The following is a 21955-nucleotide window of genomic DNA, read 5'->3' as shown; positions in this document are numbered from 1 at the left end:
TGAGCTACATTAGATGTTGTAGCTTAAATATTAAAAACCATGGTACCTACCTTGAGACCGCATGCTCTGAGCACTCCAACCGAGACACACACCTGGGCACCTGACAGGTTCTTATTAGCAGCTGCCACCCCTGTCTCAGACTGTGAAAACGAAAAGTAGAAATGAGTCGTGTTCTGAGAAAACTGGGCATAATGCATATGCTTAAAGTGTCGTCCCAGATTAGCCTGTGCAGTCCGCACAGGCTAATCAGGGACAACAATTTCCGCCTAAACTTGATTTTTGGTAAAGAGGGACTTCCTTGAAACTTAAAATAACATAAAAGCGGAAAGTGTCGTCCCTGATTAGCCTGTGCGGACTGCACAGGCTAATCTGGGACGACACTTTACGCACATGCATTAAGCCCAGTTTTCTCAGAACGTGGCTCATACATTTGAAAATCACATGTCGTTACTTCATTCAGGATAAATGTTGAAAAGGATTTATCGTCAACATGCCTACCATATTTATATAATTTACAACATGTATACCAACTTCAATAAATCATGAAGTCAGGTGAGCTGAAACACATCATTTTGGGTTAATCAACTGTTGGACCTTCTGAATTAGTTTAAGTCCAAAATGAGGTTAGCGTCAAGTTCAAATTGAGGTTTGGGTGATGTTAGTGTGTTGATAGTGCTTAAATGCAACTGCAATCCAAGAAAGATTTGAAGTAAGCATCATTGATGTTTGAGGTTAACTTTGTGCAGATTGCCACACCAACGGATGTGTCGCTTACCATCAGTACATTGTGGGGCATTAAAAGATGGCAATTAAAATGATGTTCTAAAATTGTCTTAATACAAAAATAACTGTTTTTACCAATATGAACAGTATTTAAATCGTAAAATATGGTGAGAAATATATTTGACCTTGAAGGATGACCTTGACCTTTCACCACTCAAAATGTGCAGCTCCATGAGATACACATGCATGCCAAATATCAAGTTGCTATCTTCAATATTGCAAAAGTATTCATAAAATAAGCGATTTGGGCCACATATATTTGACCTCTGACCTTGAAGGATGACCTTAACCTTGACCTTTCACCACTCAAAATGTGCAGTTCCATGAGATACACATGCATGCAAAATATCAAGTTGCTATCTTCAATTTTGCAAAAGTATTAATAAAATAAGCGATTTGGGCCACATATATTTGACCTCTGACCTTGAAGGATGACCTTGACCTTGACCTTTCACCACTCAAAATGTGCAGCTCCATGAGATACACATGCATGCCAAATATCAAGTTGCTATCTATAATATTGCAAAAGTATTCATAAAATGAGCGATTTTGGTCACATATATTTGACCTCTGACCTTGAAGGATGACCTTGACCTTGACCTTTCACCACTCAAAATGTGCAGCTGAATGAGATACACATGCATGCCAAATATGAAGTTGCTATCTTCAATATAGCAAAAGTTATTGCAAAATGTTAAAGTTGATGCAAACCAACCAACAGACCAACCAACAGACAGGGCAAAAACAATATGTCCCCCACTACTATAGTGGGGGACATAAAAAAAACACACATTTCTTGTCCATTTTGGGGCGAAAATGGGGACCCATTCCCAATCTAAAAAAAGTAAAAATTCTTTTTTTTTTGCATGGCAACATTCATTTCATCTCCCTATTAAGCTCAATGAAATGAACCTAAGCAAGTATTATGTAAAAAAACACATCTTATATCCTCTATTTTAAGGTGATTCAAGACAACAATAACATAACTTCATTTTCTGATTTGAGTTAATTTTTCTTATTTAAGACTCAGTTCATCCCAATCCAAAGTTATCCCGGTACAGCCTATTCCTGTACAACTAGAACTTATCTGCAACTTTTATGAAATGTTAATTCCAAGGTGAAAACACCACCTTACCTGAACAGCCTGATTCTTGTAGTGAATGGTGACATCAATGAGGCCTGCATTCTGCCTCTCGTTACCAGGGCTACCACCACCACCCACGTGTTGCAGGGGGAAGGAGAACGTCTGTACGGAGGGCTCGCCTCTCTTCTGCATTGTCACCATGGCACACAGCTTGGCCAGCGGCAAATTGGCCTGGTTTGGAAAGTCGGGCAATATATATACGAAATTTGTGTGATGAGTGAAATCCCATCACATCTATTATGTTAAAGACCTTTTTATTGACACTAGATGAGAGAGCCCTTTTTATCTATGTAATAGCCCTTTTCACGTTCAACAAAGACAGGAATCATAAATTTCATGAGCACTTCTCAGGTTTGAATGTATACAAAATGTATCTATTGCTGGTTACATTTAAATTAAGGGCACTCAAAAAATTATTTTACGGTATGCACCTTTCTTTGTATTTTTTATTAATTTGTGTTCCAGACAATTATGCTCCAGCAACAAATTTTTTGACACAGACATATCCTATATATATGTATATACTACAGCAGACAAAGAGACAAATGTTCAAACTGGTAGGAATCAAAATTCAATCAAATTAATAAAAAATACAAGAAAAGAACCATACCATAAAATATCTTTTTTTAGTGCCCTTAATTTAAATGTTAATTTTAAAAAGGAGTTGAAAATACCTTCAAAAGCTTCAGTACGTACATGTGGACAGACGGACTTACAAGTGCAAAAGTTAATGCCTCCCACCCTGTGGGGCCTACAAACATATTCTTTGTGCGTATACATAAAATGTATATATGGGCCGTGCTCTGGGAAAAAGGGGTTTAATGCATGTGCATAAAGTGTCATCCCAGATTAGCCTGTGCAGTCCCCACAGGCTAATCAGGGACGACACTTTCCGCTTTTATGACATTTTTCGTTTCAAGAAAGTCACTTCTTAGCAAAAATCTTGTTTAGGCCAAAAGTGTCGGTCCTGATAAGCCTGTGCAGACTGCACATGCTTATCTGGGACGACACTTTATGCACATGCATTAAACCCCCTTTTCATAGAGCACAGCTCATATGTATTTCTGATAATCCACTGAAGTCCTACCTTAGCCATACACTGGTCCCTCACATTAGGATGGTAGTATCGGCACCACAGCTCAAAGGGCAGACCACCGCCCCCACTGCCTGAGTTCCCACATGCTGAGGATAAACACAGGCAACAGTCAAGTACCAAATGTAGGATTGTAGATACAACATTAAAGGGACCTTTTCACAGATTTTGCCAGATATTGAAAGTTGTCATTAAATGCTTTATATAAATAAAAGTACACATTGGACCTAAAAATCCCCAGTAAAAAACTAGAATAAAATTAAAGAAAGGAACAAAGTAACCCTCAACTGGACTCAAACCACTAACCCCTGGAGCAAAAGTCTAACACTTAGACCACTTGGCCAACCGAGCTCATACAATCAGTGATGTATTTTACACTCTATAACAGCAATTTTTGTAGTATCACAAAATATAACGACAACAACAGAACTCTCCAAATTATTCAATCTTTAGCCTTGCAACGCTTGATAATTTTCAGGTTTTTAAATCGTCAAAACATGCATATAATGGATATTTTAGAGCATGGTAAATGTTCAGTATTACTGTTTCCTCACAAATATCATAACTACAACGAAAATTTGGGAATCCTTTTATTTTGTCAATTTACCATAACATGAAAAGGTCCCTTTAAACCACCTCAATCAGATCATCTCTAAACCAGAATCAGACAAACGTTCTGGTCCCATCGCATTTTACTTAATATTTGAAAATATTAGCGGGTGCCAACGCACAGCTGTGGGTGCAGTTTTGAATAAATGACAGCTTGTCAAAAGTTTTATATAAGAGGCAACAGTGACCTTGACCTTTGACCTAGTGACCCAAAAATGGGCATGTAGAACACATCAAATTGCATCTACATATGAAGTTTCAAAGTTGTAGGTGGAAGAACTTTGAATTTAGAGCCCATGTTAAGGTTTTAGCACGACCTGGACGGTGATTTTTCAGAATCATGCTTATCTAAAGCATAAGCAAAAACTGCAAAATAACAACACATCAATTAATAATTAAAAACAGTTTCAACAGTTACCCAGTAAATTGCTGGTGAATAAAATCACATTTCAACTATTATATTGCATAGGCTATATTAGCCTAACATTGATACTTGGCAATGGCCAAGTAAACATACAATAAATTATTTTAGTCATAATAATATTGCATTTGCAATATAAACATAGCCTATAATTATTCATTTAACAACTACTAAGTAAAAATACAATATGAGATATATATAAGAAATTATTAGATGTTTAGAGTTATGGCTTGAGTTCTGTAACAACTAACTTGTTACAGCACGTGCATTAAGCCCAGTTTTCTCAGAACGCGGCTCATATCCCTGAACCCTCACCTGTGAGTAGTTCTCTCTGCACGGGGGTTCCTTGTGGCAACAGAATCCTATGTCGAGTAACGTCGTGGAATGTAGGGTCGGCTATACACAGTGTTGTGGCAGTCCGGAATGCTTTCATTGTAGGGACAGCTGAAACATCAATATTATCAATACCCTTTAAGAAGTCATCCATATATGCAGTTTGGGCAAGCAAACATCAACTCTTATATTGTAACCACTGCAGAACTTATCAACTAATTTTGAGCTGTAACTTAATATATTTCAAAACAGCATTATATTTCATAACTTGCCTATAAATAATTATAAATTTGAACTAATAATGAATCAATAGTAAAACATTTAAACTTTATTACCGTATGAAAATAATGAGCATAGAATAATCTTGAAAAAACATACTTAAGCACTTTCGAGACACGGAGGCAAAACTACAAATTAAACATGTGATCTTAACCCTTTGCCACAAACATAGGCACTTTGACAAATCTGTATTCCCTTTGAAGATCGAATTCAATAACAGACCTTTTTGACTAGATTGAAGTTTTAAAGGCTTCATTTCCAACACTAACATACAGATAAGCAGCAAACAGCACAAAACCTGAACAGACTGCCAGTTACTCGCAGGCTGTTCTGGTTTTATGCAGGCTGCATATAGTCATTTTCACTTTGTTTCTGAGCAGATAGGTTTAAACCTCTGCACATGCTCACCATGCCTGATAACCGGGGCCCCAGGGGGCGCTGTCTGCTGCTGGGCAGGGAAATGATACTGCACAAAACAGTCCGCCTCTCCCCAGATCATGTCCTCCATCGTCAGGCCCCGCACACCTTCAATCACTATCTCAAATATGTGCTCCACTGAAAGACAGCAGAAATCACTATCTCAAATATGTGCTCCACTGAAAGACAGCAGAAATTACTATCTCAAATATGTGCTCCACTGAAAGACAGCAGAAATCACTATCTCAAATATGTGCTCCACTGAAAGAGGGCATCAGTCACTATCTCAAATGTGTTCTCCATATAAAGAGATCAGCAATAACTATCTCAAATGTTTGCCCCACTGAAAGAGTGCATCAATCACTATCTCTAATAAGTGCCCCACTAAAAGAGAGCATCAATCAGTATCTCTAATAAGTGCTCCACTGAAAGAGTGCATCAATCAGTATCTCAAATATGTGCTCCACAGAAAGAGAATATTGATTGCTATCTCAAATATATGCTCCACAAGAAGAGAGCAGTAATCACTATCTCAAATATGTGAACAAAAAGATAGCATAAATTACTTCTCAAATACGTTTACTGAAAGAAAGCATCAATACCAGTCCCTAATATGGATTTTACTTAAAGAAAACATCAATCATAATCAATATGTTTACGTTGCTCGAAGAGAACAAAAGGAATCAATCATAACAGAAAAATAAATTGAATGGAAAAGGGCTTTGTTGACAACTTTGAGGACATGGGTATTTAAACACTTACCGACAGCTTCTGTTCCTATCTGTGCAGGCACTGTTTCTCCTTGGTGTAGCAAATCTTGTCTAAAAACATATATGGATGCAGGGCTTGACACATTTTTTACATCGAGTTCTTCAGTCAAACTAAATCCTTAAAATTTCACTTGTACTGGCCATAAATTTACTTGCCCTGACCTTAAAATGTATTTAATATATTGTGCAAATGTTCAGTTATTTCACAACATATCTTGAGTAATATTTTCATAGAAGAATTAATTTTCACACAGTTTCTTAAGAAGGCACAACTAGAGGAGTATCTCCTTATATTGTCCATAATTGTTTGATATAATTAATATAAGACAATTATGAAAAATGACAACATCGTTAACTATCGATTTACTGTATTATAGCCATTTATGATATTTAAATCCCTATAGGAGCATAGATCGTTTGAGCATAACAAAAATATTCATATATATAAACAATCAAAACTGACTAGAAATTTGGAAAGAGTGTCAACTGCTAACAATTAATGAACACAAGAACTGACCAAAATAAACGGTAAACCCCAAGTGTGAATGACTTCATTAAATACAACATAGGTAGGGGAAATAAACACGATAGTGTTGTGAATTGAACTATTCAATTTATCTCACTTCTTAACAATAAAGTACAGTAGAGGGTGCAATTACTAAAACAAGAGGGCCATGATGGCCCTGAATCGCTCACCTGACTCATTAAGATCAGATGAAAACTATGACCTCTATTGTCTACACAATGTTTTTCTATGATTTGACCTAGTGACCTAGTTCCTGACTCTAGATGACCCATATACAATCCCAATCCAGATTTCATCAAGATAAACATTCTGACCACAGTTCATAAATATTGGATGAAAACTGTGACCTCTATTGTCAACACAAGGTTTTTCTATTTATTTGACCTAGATTTTTACCCCAGATGACCCAAATACAATCCCACCCAGATTTCATCAAGAATTCTGACCAAATTTCATAAAGGTTGGATGAAAACTGTGATCTCTAATGTCTACACAAGGTTTTTCTATTATCTGACCTAGTGACCTAGTTTTTGACCCCAGATGACCCAAATAAAATCCCAACCCAGATTTCATCAAGATAAACATTCTGACCAAATTTCATAAAGATTGGATGAAAACTGTGACCTCTATTGTCTACAGAAGGTTGTTCTATTATTTGACCTAGTGACCTTATTTTTGACCCCAGATGACCCAAATACAATCCCAAACCGGATTTCATCAAGATAAACATTTTGACCAAATTTCATCAAGATTGGATGCAAACTGTGACCTCTACTGTCTACACAAACAAATTGTTGACGGACGGACGCACGGACACACGCAGGCACGCACAACGGACGCCGGACATCACACGATCACATAAGCTCACTGTGTCACTTCATGACAGGTGACCTAAAAATATGTGTCGGAGATAAACATGAACAGTTGTGGTTAAAATCCCATAGAAACAAGGGCTGTTTGTAAAACATGCATGCCCCCCTATATGGGCTATAAGTTGTAGTAGCAGCCATTGTGTGAATCACGTTTTTTTGTCCACTGTGAATGGTGGTGGTGGTGGTGGTGGTGGTGGTGAGTAGTAGTAGTATTAGTATTAGTAGTAGTTCAGTAGTAGTAGTATTTAGTAGTAGAAGTAGTATAGTAGTGTAGTGAAGTAGTAGTCGAATTAGTAGTAGTAGTAGTAGTAGTATGTAGTAGTCTTGTGGTAGTAGTAGTAGTAGTAGTAGTAGTAGTAGTGTAAAGTAGTATAGTAGTGGCAGTAGTAGTAGAGGTAGTAATAGTAGACGGGGGTGGTGGTGGTGGTGGTGGTGGTGGTGGTGGTAGTAGTTAACTAGTGTAGTAGTACTAAGTTAGTAGTAGTAGTAGTAGTAGTAGTAGTAATCGAGTAGTAGTAGTAGTAGTAGTAGTAGTGTTATAGTAGTTATTAGTTGTAGTAGTAGTAGAAGTATTAGTAGTTATTAGTAGTAGTAGAAGTAGTAGTAGTAGTATTAGTAGTAGTAGTAGTAGTTAGTAGCAGTAGCCGTAGCAGTAGCAGTAGCAGCATTACAAGACCAATACTTAAGAATGATCAAATGGGAAAGGTAACATAGCACCAGCAGTAAATATGGGGCTCATTTACAGGTCAGATTTGGAATCTCTGCTGTAAAATGAGATTTTGAATGAATTAAAGGGAGGCAAATCTGTAATAAAAAGAACATGCATAAACCGTAGTTGTTTCCCTTGTTTGAACCATGCTAAATCCTTACAAGTTTGGAAAGAATTGGATGAAAAATTTGGACTTTATTGCATAAACACCATTTTCTCAATTCAAGGGGAGGTAATTCTGTACTTCATGGACCAATAATGCTCATTTTTTGTAGGGTTTGTATCCTCATTGATATAAAGACACTGTGCAAATTTGGAAAGGATCGGACAAAAAATGTGGAAGATTTTTGAAAGTTTTCACAAAATAGGCAAAAACGAATAAACATGCAAAGTTCAACGAGCTCCTGCGGCCATGTTTTTTGACGAATCAAATTTCTTTGAACAGTTTTTTCAGGGGAGCCCTCAAAGGTCATCCCTGTGAAATTTTTTGAAAATCTGATGAGCGGTTTCTGACAAGAAGATTTTTTAAGGTTTTTACCATATATGGTCATGGCGGCCATCTTGGTTATGTGATCAAATTTTTTTTAACAATTCTTTTGTCCCATGACCTAGGGATGCTCCACATGAAATTTAGTTGAAATTGGCTCAATGGTTTAGTAGAAGAAGATGTTTACAAATTTGTATACGGACGGACGGACGGACGCCGGACGTTGAGTGATCACAATAGCTCACCACGAGCTATCGCTCAGGTGAGCTAATAACTAGCTCTTTACCATGTCATTAACAAGCAAATTCGTTGAATTGATATCCTCCGCCAATATGCTTCTGGACACAAAAATGTTATATTTGACACTCAAAAAAGCATTTTTTCAAGATACAAAGGGCCATAACTCTGTTATTAACAGATGGTGTACAATGCTATTTGGTGTGCATCATCCTAGTATCCATGTATATACTCATACCAAGTTTCAATGAAATCCGTCAAAGCACTTCCAAGATATGGCTCCGGACAGACGGAAAGACGGATGGAAAGACGGACAACGCCAAAACAATATATCCCTCCGCCGATAGCTCTTTATCAGTAAAATGTCATTAACAAAAAGCCCACGTGATGTGACTGAGGCAACAATGTTTACCTTTCAAGAAAATGCTGCGGTCTTTCTGGTATTGATGTGCCTGGCACTCCCTCTGTCTTCATTCGAACAAGATGGGCAACCTGAAGATAAATATAGGTGAACATGTGTAGAATATTACATATGGAGAAATTCCAGGTCTCCTTCGCAGAGCATTAACTTTGGAGAATATTATGTGTGGAGAAAATTATGTATGGATAATATCACTAGTAGACAAAATCTCTTGTGGAGAACATCACACACAAAGAATGTCATGTTTGAAGAATATCAAATGAGGTGAATAGTGTGTTTTGCATGAATCATGATTGAGTGTAAAATATGTTATGTGGAGAATATCACATGTGTGGAGATTAGTATGTGGAGACTATCACATTTGGATAGTGCTCTGTAAAAAATGGCTTAATGCATGTGCGTGAAGAGTTGTCCCAGATTAACCCGTGCAGTACGCATAGGCAAATAAAGGACGACACTTTCCGATTTTATGATATTTTTTAAGGAGTCTCTTCTTAGCAAAAATCAAGTTTAGGCAAAAATGTTGTCCCTGATTAGCCTGTGTGGACTGCACAGGCTAATCTGGGACAACACTTTATGCAAATGCATTAAACCCTTTTTTCACAAAGTGTGGCTCATTTATAAAATGTCACATGGAAAACATCACATGTTTGAATATCATGAGAGTAGCATACATCATAACTGTAAGTAAAATATCATGTGTGAAGAAAATCACATGTGTACAAAACACAACTTTTAAGAGTATCAAATGTGAAGAATATCGCATCCATAAATTGCTTATGACATTCATACATGCTCTTCATTTTTGACAACAAAATATGGGTAAATTAAAATTAAATTAACTATAAGGGAGGAGTAAACATGTTAGTGACCCAGAGCCGGAGGTGTGTTGTGCACGGAGTGTGCCTCACTACCTGTTCAGCGGATCCCATGGCCAGCAGGACGTTGATCTGACCATACTGGGAGCCACTGAATACGTCCACCACAGGCAGGTAGTTCTCCACAGCTATCACAGGGTACTGAAGTAACCATTCAACCATATGTACAATTGTATAACACATCATTTGGGTATCCAGAAATCAATGATGAAGGTTATTGTTTATACATGTACTTCTTTAATTTGGAAAGAAATGTACGAATACGTATGTAATTTTCAGATTAAACTTAGAAATTCTTCTGATAATTATGGGGAGTAAAAGTAAATGCTCATTTCATGTACATTTAATTGTGACAGTAATAGTAAACGTTGACTTCAAGTAGAATTAATTGCTGGGGAGTAAAAGTAAAGTTTCACTTAATGTAGAATTTCTGAGTTAAAAGTACATCCAACAATACATGACTCAATGTCAAAAACACTAGGGAGAAGACTCAGCTATTGCTTTCATTTCCTTGATATGTCTTATTCTTTAGAAACATACTGATTACAGACGCCTGTTATTTGAAGCTAAACAATTCGGTCCTAATGTACATTTTCATAAAAACTTTGATGAGAAGGGCCTCAGAGTGATGATAATATTCATTCAATGGACATCAGTCACTACAGGAAGAAATCTGAACATTTTATTCTTCTACAACCAACCACTGCAGGTTAAGGTAGACATACTTTTGTGGTTCTGTAAATATATCAATACGCACAAGGACTTCTAAATAAACTCTTACCTGGGACTTCAGCAGTGCAGAAGAAATCCTCTTGTCACGAAATGACATGTAGAACTGGTGAAGACTTAGTTTTACAATGCCCACCAGCTGGGAAATAAAGATTAAAATAGGCTAAAGAAATCTAAAAGAACTTGAACCCTTTTTCAAATTGTGACTCATGACAAAAGAAGAATTACATTTCCTAGATATATAAAATATCATATTTACAAGTTTAAAGATGCTAATTAAAAAACCTGTCATTCGAATATAAGGAACAATGCCCCGCCCCTTGGCAGCCATGTTTTTCAAGCAAAGGTTACTATTTTTTAACTCATCCAAGATATCATTGGGACAAATCTTCTGAGCAAGTTTCATAAAGATCGGACAAATGTGGCCTCTAGAGTGTTAACAAGGTTTTACTATAGCCAAATAATGAAAAATGCCCCGCCACTTGGCAGCCATGTTTTTCAACCAACCGGCATCATTTTCGAACTCGTCCAAGATATTATTGGGATGAATCTTCTGACCAAGTTTCATGAAGATCAGACAATAAATGTGACCTTTAGAGTGTTAACAACGTAACCATTTTCTAACTCATCCACGATATTAATGAGACCGATCTTCTGACCAAAATTCATGAAGATTGAACAATAAATGTTGCCACTAGAGTGTTAACAAGGCAAATGTTGACACCGCACAACGCACGACGGACAAAAGTCGATCACAAAAGCTCACCATGAGCACGTTGTGCTCAGGTGAGCTAAAAAGCCAAATGCAATATACAATGCATTTAACATTAATAATTTCTGTCAGGTAATTGTAAATAAAAACATGAACACATTATGTCAGCTTAGGCAACATCTTTTGTTGATACACTTTTCAAATACATTTAACTTAAACAAACATTAATGGCATTGACAATCATAAATTGCAACAGTTTTCACATTTCTTGTTTATTAAATCATAAATCTTTGCATTAAAGATATGTAACCAAGCAGTAACAATATTGCTATGGTGTGTCATGGGCACATATTGGCACATCTTTGGAGGCTTTTGCCCTCTGGATAAGGCCTCAGGCAAATACTGTCGAAGGTGTGTCAATAAAGGCCTATATTACAACATGTAATAACCCACAATTATTTTTCAGGCTGATTTTTGGGGGTTTTAACACTTAAATCTGCTTTTGGAAATAATGGATAAATGAAAATGTGTACATGCACACATCAGATACTATATATGACTGCACCTTATCATTATCTGCCGATGTTTTCTTGTCCCAGACCTCGATGATCATGAAGTTGTTCTTCAAGCGCTCCAGTAGTGACTGTGACATCAGCACAGGCGCAATCTAATCAATGATACATACTTAGATTGCACTTGACTGACTGCACTTGGAACAACATTTGTGATTTACAAGAATACAAATATTTTCCATAAAGATTCCCGACCAACAAAATTGAAATTGTTTGTTGTTTTTGGATTCAGAATGTTCAAATCACCATTTTGCCTGTGTTCAGATTTGTTTATACATATACTTGAAAGCAAAAGCATGGATGAAGATAAATGATCAATCTATGTAAAACCACTTAAAAAACATGTTCAAAACAAAATAGACTGTAAATTCTTGTTCAAAATAGCTATTTTTTGCATTCAAAAGATTTAAATACACCTAGGAATAATATGCAATTAAAAATGTTTCAAGAAATTTGAATATGGAAATGGCAATCCAGTAGCAGAATCTTTATTTTATTTCACAACAAAAAGGCCAGAAATGAGTATACACACCTGCTGAAATCTAAACTGAGGCTCGCCAGTGCCCCAGCAGACGGAGCTATGAACGGCTTCATCGCACCAGAACATTCGACACACAAGGTAACAGTTCCTCACACTCATGTCTCGGGCTCTAACACCTGGAAAAATTCAATGTTTGACAAGCCATTTATAAATAGGGAATACAATGGGTGGTTTTATTTGCAGAATGAATGTTAGAACTCAGGATAAAAAACAACAACAGTGTCTGCAAAGTCTAAAAGACATGGTTAAGTTATCTCGTACCTACTAGAGGTCCAAACTCCAGTTTAGTGGTCCAAACTCCAGTTTACTGACCACAAAAAAAAAATAAGCACTTGACCAGTATATTTCACTGCTATAAATACTTTCCTTATCCTGATCTTATAAAATAAATATTTTTTCATTTATAGGAGTGTCATCAGTGAATACTACTTTATCTGATCACTCATGAATCAATATCGAGAATCTACAGAAACTTACAAATAACCTCTACAGTTATATATTCCACATTTAAGTAAAAAGCCTATATACCAGGTGCAGTGTGGGCGGAGGGCTGCGAGAAGACCGGGTGCCTCTTGGCTGCAGCCAGAGATGGCACCCCCTGCATTGTGATGTTCTTCCCATCTGGTATCAACAGCAGGGCATGCAGTGTCATCACCTTGGTAACATAGGAGTCAAATATGTTATGCAGCGTCATCACCTTGGAAACATAGGAGTCAAACATGTTATGCAGCGTCATCACCTTGGAAACATAGGAGTCAAACATGTTATGCAGCGTCATCACCTTGGAAACATAGGTGTCAAACATGTTATGCAGCGTCATCACCTTGGAAACATAGGAGTCAAACATGTTATGCAGCGTCATTACCTTGGATACATAGTAGTCAAACATGTTATGCAGCGTCATCACCTTGGATACATAGGAGTCAAACATGTTATCGCAACAAATGAAATGATCAATGTAATCAGACTTACTGCCAAACATTAAGATGGAAAAAATGACATTTAGACTCAGTATTCACGAACATACTCTTCAAATGTATTCTGAATCAACTTTGAGTTTTTCTAAATTTCTGAGATGAGTTTCATCATCTTGCTCAATTTGGTGTTCAACGATTATTTTTAAATTTTCAATCTGACTCATCCCTGTATTTAAGGAGAAATATGTGCATATTCTTACAGCTGAATTTTTGGATACTAAGCCAAGAGGATAATCAGGCCTCATCTTCAGAGTTGACCAACCATTTTTGAATTTTTGTGACACTAACCCCGGTAACAATTGTTCAAACCAGAAACTTGAGAAACAAAGAAAATAATCAAGTTTCTATAGAAATAATAGTCATGTAAGAATATTACAGTATGTTTATGAATTCTCGAAGAACGTTTTTGGTTGTTTTGAGGCCACAATGCATACCTCCCCTTGCTGTTGCTCCAATATGGGATTATGGTAATGTGTAACCACATGTTCCACATCATAGTTTTGCACGGCCACTGGGGGCGGGGCAGATAGCTTCCTAGGCTCGGATCGCTGTCTCGTGGGTGATTTGGAATGGCGAGCAGGGGAGCGAGAGATACTTCTCCCTTCTAGAACAAATGATTAATGTAAATTCCAGTCTTGGGGGCGCAAGTCCTGAGTATATGACATGGGTATGCATATACACAAGACCATGTTTGTTAAATATTTGACAATTTACCTTTCAGGTATCCAAATTACTTACTTTATGATGACTGATACTAGGTTTTAGAATTTGGAAAGGTTACAAATAGTTAATGCTAGCATTTGGTACTTTCACATTTTTAGAATTATATACGTCAACATCTGATCTGACCTTATTACAAGATATTGAAAGAACTAACATTTTATGCAACACCAAATCTTGCAAAAATGAGACAATATAGTTTTGCTACAAGATGAGTATACATGCATTCTTGAAAAATCGCCCGACACTGTACCTTGAATAAAAGAGTAAACAAGTACAACATAACCTTTTTATAGAAACAAAATTTAAGCAAAACAAGGGCTGTTTGTAAAACATGCATGCCCCCCATATGTGCTGTCAGTTGTAGTGGCAGCCATTGTGTGAATACGTTTTGTGTCACTGTGACCTTGACCTTTGACCTAGTGACCAGAAAATCAATAGGGGTCATCTGCCAGTCATGATCAATGTACCTATGAAGTTTCATGATCCTAGGCCTAATTATTCTTGAGTTATTATCCAGAAACCATTTTACTGTTTCGAGTCACTGTGACCTTGACCTTTGACCTAGTTTCCTGAAAATTAATAGGGGTCATCTGCCATTCATAATCAATGTACTTATGAAGTTTCATGATCCTAGGCACAAGCATTCTTGAGTTATCATCTTATCCATATATATACTTATACCAAGTTTCAATGAAATCCGCCAAAGCACATCCAAGTTATCATCCGGAAACCATTTTACTGTTTCGAGTCACTGTGACCTTGACCTTTGACCTAGTGACCTGAAAATCAATAGGGGTCATCTGCCAGTCATGATCAATGTACCTATGAAGTTTCATGATCCTAGGTTAAAGCCTTCTTGAGTTATCATCTGGAAACCATTTTACTGTGTCGAGTCATTATGACCTTGACCTTTGACCTAGTGACCTGAAAATCAATAGGGGTCATCTGCGAGTCATGATCAATGTACCTATCAGGGCTCGACATTAACTTTTGAAGCCACTTGTCCAGTCGGACAAGTAGACCATAATTTCACTTGTCCTGACCAAAAAGCAACTTGTCCTGGCCATAATATCTTATTCTGCTCAGTACTTTGCAAAATAATGAAATAATACAAAATGCTCAAATCATAAAGACTTGAATTGTTCAAAATACATGTAAACATAATTGTAGGCAATTTCAATTCAAAAAGAATTGACTAGAATAACAGGAACACTCAAGATTATTGATTTTTAAACATTATACAAAGCCATAATACCTGACAAAAACTTGTGTGTTGCCAACATCAAACATAAAATGTTAAAAGTGATGTATATGTACAGTACTTAACTGATATTTAAAAAAAAATCATTCTATACATAGAGAGGAAGTCACTACGTTAATTGTCTGTAAGATCGGTGTGTACCGGTGTTGTAAAATGCATATTCTTTACAAGGGAGAATATTCTTGTTATCTTGGCAAAGAGAAAAATGTTAAGGGTTGCTTCCCTTGTGAACAGTACAGTGTAGTACATGTATCACATGGAACTATCGGAATATCTCGGGTTTCGACGATTAAACGTATACAAAATATACTTGGAAAAGTTGAGTGATATCTCCACAGAAATAATGGCTTTAAAGGCATTTTTTCTAAGTTATACAATTATAATGACCACTTGTCCCGTCAGACTAGCAAATTCTTTATTTACTTGTCCGGACTAACAATTTGGTTGTCCCGGACAGTCGGACTACGTTTAATGTCGAGCCCTGGTACCTATGAAGTTTCATGATCCTAGGCGTAGCTTAAGCCGTTCTTGAGTTATCATCCGGAAAACATTTTTCTGTGTCGAGTAACTGTGACCTTGACCTTAGACCTAGTGACCTGAAAATCAATAGGGGTCATCTGCGAATCATGATAAATGTACCTATAAAGTTTCATGATCCTAGGCGTAAGAGTTCTTGAGTAATCATCCGGAAACCATTTTACTATTTCGAGTCACTGTGACCTTGACCTTTGACCTAGTGACCTGAAAATCGATAGGAGTTATCTGCCAGTCATGATCAATGTACCTATGAAGTTTCATGATCCTAGACCTAAGCGTTCTTGAGTTATCATCCGGAAACCATCTGGTGGACGGACGGACCGATGTGCAAAACAATATACCCCCTCTTGTTCGAAGGGGGGCATAAATATTTCATACCAATTCCCCTGGGGGCACTGCGCCCTGGTTCCCCAGAGCTAGATTGTTGTTGATACATGGGCGCGGGCGGTGGTTTAGGAGCAGTTGGGGCTGAGACTGGGGGTGGGGCTTGAGCGATGGGGACGATCTTGGCCTTCCCCGTGAGTTCTGCTAGCTTTGTGCGCGCGAGCTGCGTGGGAAACTCCTTACTGTCAGAGGCAAGCTCAATGACCACCTGACATTAAAAAATGATTACACTGAAATTAGCTCACATGATTTTGAGAAACAAATGATGTTGCTGATAAATGTAGATGTGACATCCTAACAGGAATGGGGCAGCGTTTCGGGAAAACAGGACTTAACACGCACATGCATAAAGTGTCATCCCCGATTGGCCTTTGCAGTTTGCACAGGACAATCTGGGATGACACTTTCTGCTTTTATGGATTTCTATTATTGATCATAAACAAAAAGCTAGTCTAGGCGGAAAATGTCGTCCCTGATTAGCCTGTGTGGATTGCACCAGCTAATCTGGGAAAACACTTTAAGCATGTTTATTAAGCCCAATTTTCCCAGAACGCGGCTGACGGAATGATAACACTGACGTTAGCCAATATTATTTTTGAAACACATTATATTGCTAATAGAAGATGTGATTTGATCCTACATAATTAAATAGTTATTCAATACATTTTTATATGTTATTATTTTCATATCAAGTAGCCTATTTTAGCTGTTTTTACACCACACATTTATCAATTTGCTGTAACAAAAAGAAATGGTTAATACTTCTATTGGTTATAGAAATATGCCAATATTGTATGGACGTTACCATTTCTCAATTTGCAGCCAATGGGATCCAGTAATATATATGATACTTGCTCCCGGAAAACAGGGTTTAATGCATGCGCATCAAGTGTTGTCCCTGATTAGCCTGTGCAGTTTGCACAGATTTTCTCTAAGAAGAGACTTCCTTTCAAAGAACAATTCCATACAAGCTGAAAGTACTGCGCCTGATTAGCCCGTGCTGATTGCCCTGGCTAATTTGGGACAAAACTATTCGCACATGTATAAAGCCCTGTTTTCCCAGAGTGTGACTCTAGACCCGACAACCGTGCGACAAATACCTTTAAAGCACCAAGAGTAGAGTCAGAAGCAAGTTTTGATGTGTTCATAGAGTTGTCAGTGGATTTCTCAGAACTTCTAACTTCCATATCCTTGGAAACATGCAGGCTCTCAGATTTCAGAATTGACTTTAGTGGAATTCCACAGCTGCCTATCAATGCAGGCTGAAGAAAAAAATACCATACACAAGTCAATGATTGAAAAATTGTAACTTCAATTTCTACAAATGAGTGAATAACTTCTAAAAAATTTCCATTTCAACAATGAAATGAATGGTTAAATAAATATGCCATCAATTTCAAGATAAAGGTGCTTTGAATCTTTAAGAAAATCAAAAAACACCATGCCTTAATTTTCTACTTTTTAAAAAAGCTATCCAGATCTTGAACAACCATTATAACAAGAGATGTGTTTGTCAGAAACACAATGCCCCCTACTGCGCTGCTTTGATTTTTGTTGTTGTTGTTGATTATATCCCTTTAAAAAATATTACTTCCCTTGTGAAAACGATCTGTTCCTTCCAAATGATAAATAAAAATTATCTCCCTTTAAAGCTTGTTACTTCCCTTGGATTTGTTTTTTTTACCTTCACCTTTCACCGCTCAAAATGTGCAGCTCCATGAGATACACATGCATGCCAAATAACAAGTTGCTATCTTTAATATTGCAAAAGTTATGGCCAATGTTAAAGTTTTCGGACGGACTGACAGACAGACAGATGGACAGACGGACAGTTCAACTGCTATATTCCACCCTACCGGGGACATAAAAATTCGAAAGAGTAACTACATAAATAAAAGTAGTAATTCTTTCTATTAATGCCGAAAAACTATCAATTAAATTACCACTTTTTGCCCTGCTTTGCGTGAATAGACTTTGAAAACAAGAGCTGATTTCCACCATTTCTCCACTGCAGTGCCATCAAACATAACTGGAAACACAGATCTATGGTTGAACGTCACCACTGAAATTAAAGATTTTTCACCATTTTAATAAGGTTACTGCATAATTCTACTAAGGTAGGATATTTGCAAGTGACATATACCATATAGGAGAAAACAACTGCGAAATTGATATTAACGAAAAACGAAAGTATGAACACCACAGTACCATGATATGAAATAGTGAGAATACCAATTTTACCATTTTCCTTACACAAAGACGCAAATAGACGCATATATAGGATGTTTGTAAGTGGGTGAACATAGTCTCAATTCATGAAAATTCAGAGAAATTAATATTTTCATGAGGAGCACAGCCATGTGTTACACTATATTTATTCTACGATTATAAGTTGTTAAATAAGACCTGACCTAAGATAGGGAGCAAGATTATTTTGCTTATAGTGTAATGTACATTTTCTGTTAGTCACTTAATGTAATGACACCTAATATAATGACTGTAATATACATACTTAATGGAAAATCTCTGTAATAACTACAATGGTAGTTGTATGCAAAATTAAACCAAAAAATTTAGATAAGGCCAAATAAACTTTGACTGTTTCTTGAATAAACCTGTCTGTTTTTGTAACAAGTTGAAAAAAAACATGGAAAGATAACCGTGCTTTTTTAAGATTTGTATTTATGTTTGTTGTATTAATCAATATTCTGCCCCTTTATGTCACAGATTTTGAGAATATTTTTTTAGAATTGGATAAACTGGATTTTTATCCAATTCTAAAAAAATATTCTCAAAATCTGTGACATAAAAATGTCAACATAGCCTAGTGGTTAATCACCTAAAAAGCATGAACTGAAAAGTTAAAGTTTAAAAATTAGCTTTTGCTTGCCTTGCAGCACCTTGTTAAATGTTATGGTACCATCTGCCATCCTACCAATGCCTTGCTTATAAGATAGAAATCAGGAGAAAAGATGCTCTTTAAAAAAAGGGGTCTTATTAGTTAAAACTGACTGGCCCTTTACTTCCAGAGGTTATTTTATAACAAACACTTTACTTTTACTACAAATATATTCACCTTCATTTTTAACGTTTCTCGATACGACCCTCATGACCTCTGTAGCCATGGCATTGGGTGAGTATTTGTCTCGTGAGGTCGCAACCACTGGGAACTGGTATTCAATGAAAAATGTACTGAAAACAGACATGTTCATTGTAAAAGCATGTGAAAAAATAACCTCTAAGCAAATGCATATTTTCATTTTAACATGAAATGCAAGTATTTTTATATTCAGGTACCAATAAAACAACAGAAAATAATTTATTTCCAAAAACAGTTCATATAGTATCACAGAATTTATAGATTACACAGATTTGTTTTTTCATTTGATGCACTAATTTGAAGCCATACAGACTAATGCTTCAGTCGTTGGTTAATTGTAAGTGTGATATCAGTATATGTGTCTTTGGATTTACCATACAAAATTGAGATTAACAGTTATTGCAAGTGTTTTCTGTTTATAATGTTTCACTAACAAGCGATGGTATTTACAAACGAAGAAGGAGAATTGTAGCAAACACAAATGTTTATCTATAGAAAAATTCAACTCTTGTATAGAAAAAGATAAAATATAATCATTAAGAATGAAAACATAAGAACAAGAAACCATAGAGTTTAACTTAAGTTTTGAAGTTAAACTTCAAACAAATTATTATTTAGAAATGCACATCTGAAGTTTTTTTTGACTCTGACCCAATACAGCTATAAAAAACATGACAATTTTTGACATTTACTCACCATGACTTCTTTCCCTTTGGAGAGGGTTTCGGAGGTCGCACACCAAACTTGGACTTCAGCTTGGGTTTCGAAAACGAGTTCTCTTGGTTGGTGAGCTCCAGCGAGTCGATGGTTACCCTGGCAACGTGTACACGGCCAAGCAGTGTGAGCCTTTCAACACTCAGGCCGTCTACAGTGTGGTACTGTTTGTGTTTGGATGGAATGTCTGAAATAAAGCACAACAATGATTGCGCTAGTTTGTTTTTTATTAGCTATTTGATTATAGGTTTATAAGAGTTAGTGTAATAAATATATTTTAACTGGCTTCAGTTTACTGGATTCTCAGTCTGGGTTTGTTACACCTTCATCTCTGGTTCTCCACAAGAAGCACACAAAGAAATCTTTATCCATTTTCAGACAGCAAAATTTTAAACCCAAATTGACTAAAATAACTTGACAATAATTGACAAACATCATCATATTTATGCATCCGGGTAACCTCTCCTTTTACCTGGCATAGCCATACTCCACTTTTAAATATAATTAAATAACAAATATTATAACATTTTCCATACAAAGCAATAAGAATGAAAGCTATGGTGTCTTTCTTCAAATGGAAACATTATGTTACCGAATTGTTGTTTAAACATCTATCCTTCTTCTAGATAACACTAAAATCCCAACACACCTTTTGTAGGGGGCTCGTCAATGTCTGATGGCCCCATGTCGAATGAAACCCTAGAAGACTCTGACCTCGGAGTACTGGCCGTACTGCGCACGTCACTATCACTACACTCGCTGGCACTAGCCCCTGATCTAGACTTGGACCCCTTCCTCCGCTTGCTGCCTTTCCGCCGTATTTTTCCCCTCGACTTGCGTTTTGGGGTTCGCACCTTCTTTGGCTCTGGTTCCGGAGGGAAGGCAAGATTAAGGCTTGAGACGGATGAGGATCGAGATGGGGGTCTCTGCAATGCAATTTTGATAACACACAAATCTTTATTTGAAAGCAAAATTAGGCAAATAACCTTCATTTTACTGTTGATGATATAAGCAGTTTGGTCAGTAAAGCAGACACATTCATGTGATTGCCAGCCTATGCATGCTAAACATCTGAGCAAGCCAATTTTTTTTTTTTTAAGTAGCGCTTTAAGACGTGCTTGTTTTGACAACTGTTTTTACATATTCATAAGGTATGTTTATGCTTTTATGACATGAAATACTGTATATATACATGAAAAAGATAGTTCTTAAATTCACAAACTTCAAATATTTTATCAGACTAGTGTTCTACAAAATGCATTACTTACAGTAAAACAACAAACCGTCTCACCATATTGGATTCATTCTCAAGGTCCCTATGCTTCTTTACATGAGTTTCGTGACTACTGATGTCCGAGAGATTGTCGTCCGAGTCTGGATTCTTGTAGAAAAGCTCCTGGAGGATAGACTCGCTGTGTATCGGGTCTTCAGTGTCGCTGATTATATCGTCATCTCCAGAGATACTCTGCGTTGGGCTGCCATGATGGTTCTTTAAAAGCTGAAAACAAAGTGCACTTTTACAGTATGAGGCCAAACATCTTTAAATAAAACATCTAAAAAGGCCCTAATTTTCTGTGACAGAATTAAAACATTACTGACACTTTGATTAAAGTGCTTGATTGCTTACAAAATCATACAACAATTAAATTCCACTACAGCTCTTGAATCTGCTACCATTCTTGATATCATATTTATACGTTTCAACACTCCAAAAGAGCACACTTTA

General features: G+C 36.7%; 1 protein-coding gene across 1 annotated transcript in view; it reads right to left on the bottom strand.

Annotated features, from left to right (window-relative positions):
- Window positions 1-21955, bottom strand: part of LOC127876377 (C2 domain-containing protein 3-like) — a 61473-nt gene that overhangs the window by 26213 nt on the left and 13305 nt on the right. The window contains exons 8-27 of the mRNA XM_052421555.1: window positions 21521-21727; window positions 20879-21155; window positions 20212-20416; window positions 19492-19607; window positions 18359-18477; window positions 17516-17677; window positions 16410-16623; window positions 13945-14114; window positions 13062-13188; window positions 12525-12649; window positions 11986-12087; window positions 10761-10847; window positions 10016-10120; window positions 9093-9172; window positions 5842-5900; window positions 5071-5217; window positions 4366-4494; window positions 3015-3109; window positions 1919-2098; window positions 51-140 (exon numbers count right to left, since the gene is read on the bottom strand). Of these exons, the coding sequence (XP_052277515.1) occupies window positions 51-140; window positions 1919-2098; window positions 3015-3109; window positions 4366-4494; window positions 5071-5217; window positions 5842-5900; window positions 9093-9172; window positions 10016-10120; window positions 10761-10847; window positions 11986-12087; window positions 12525-12649; window positions 13062-13188; window positions 13945-14114; window positions 16410-16623; window positions 17516-17677; window positions 18359-18477; window positions 19492-19607; window positions 20212-20416; window positions 20879-21155; window positions 21521-21727 (2796 nt within the window). The remainder of the gene's footprint in view (window positions 1-50; window positions 141-1918; window positions 2099-3014; window positions 3110-4365; window positions 4495-5070; window positions 5218-5841; window positions 5901-9092; window positions 9173-10015; window positions 10121-10760; window positions 10848-11985; window positions 12088-12524; window positions 12650-13061; window positions 13189-13944; window positions 14115-16409; window positions 16624-17515; window positions 17678-18358; window positions 18478-19491; window positions 19608-20211; window positions 20417-20878; window positions 21156-21520; window positions 21728-21955) is intronic.

Source organism: Dreissena polymorpha, chromosome 4 (genome assembly GCF_020536995.1).
Source record: "Dreissena polymorpha isolate Duluth1 chromosome 4, UMN_Dpol_1.0, whole genome shotgun sequence".
Classification (NCBI taxonomy): domain Eukaryota; kingdom Metazoa; phylum Mollusca; class Bivalvia; order Myida; family Dreissenidae; genus Dreissena; species Dreissena polymorpha.
The sequence above is the reverse complement of the archived record's forward strand: the minus strand, read 5'-3'. Positions and strand labels throughout refer to the sequence as shown.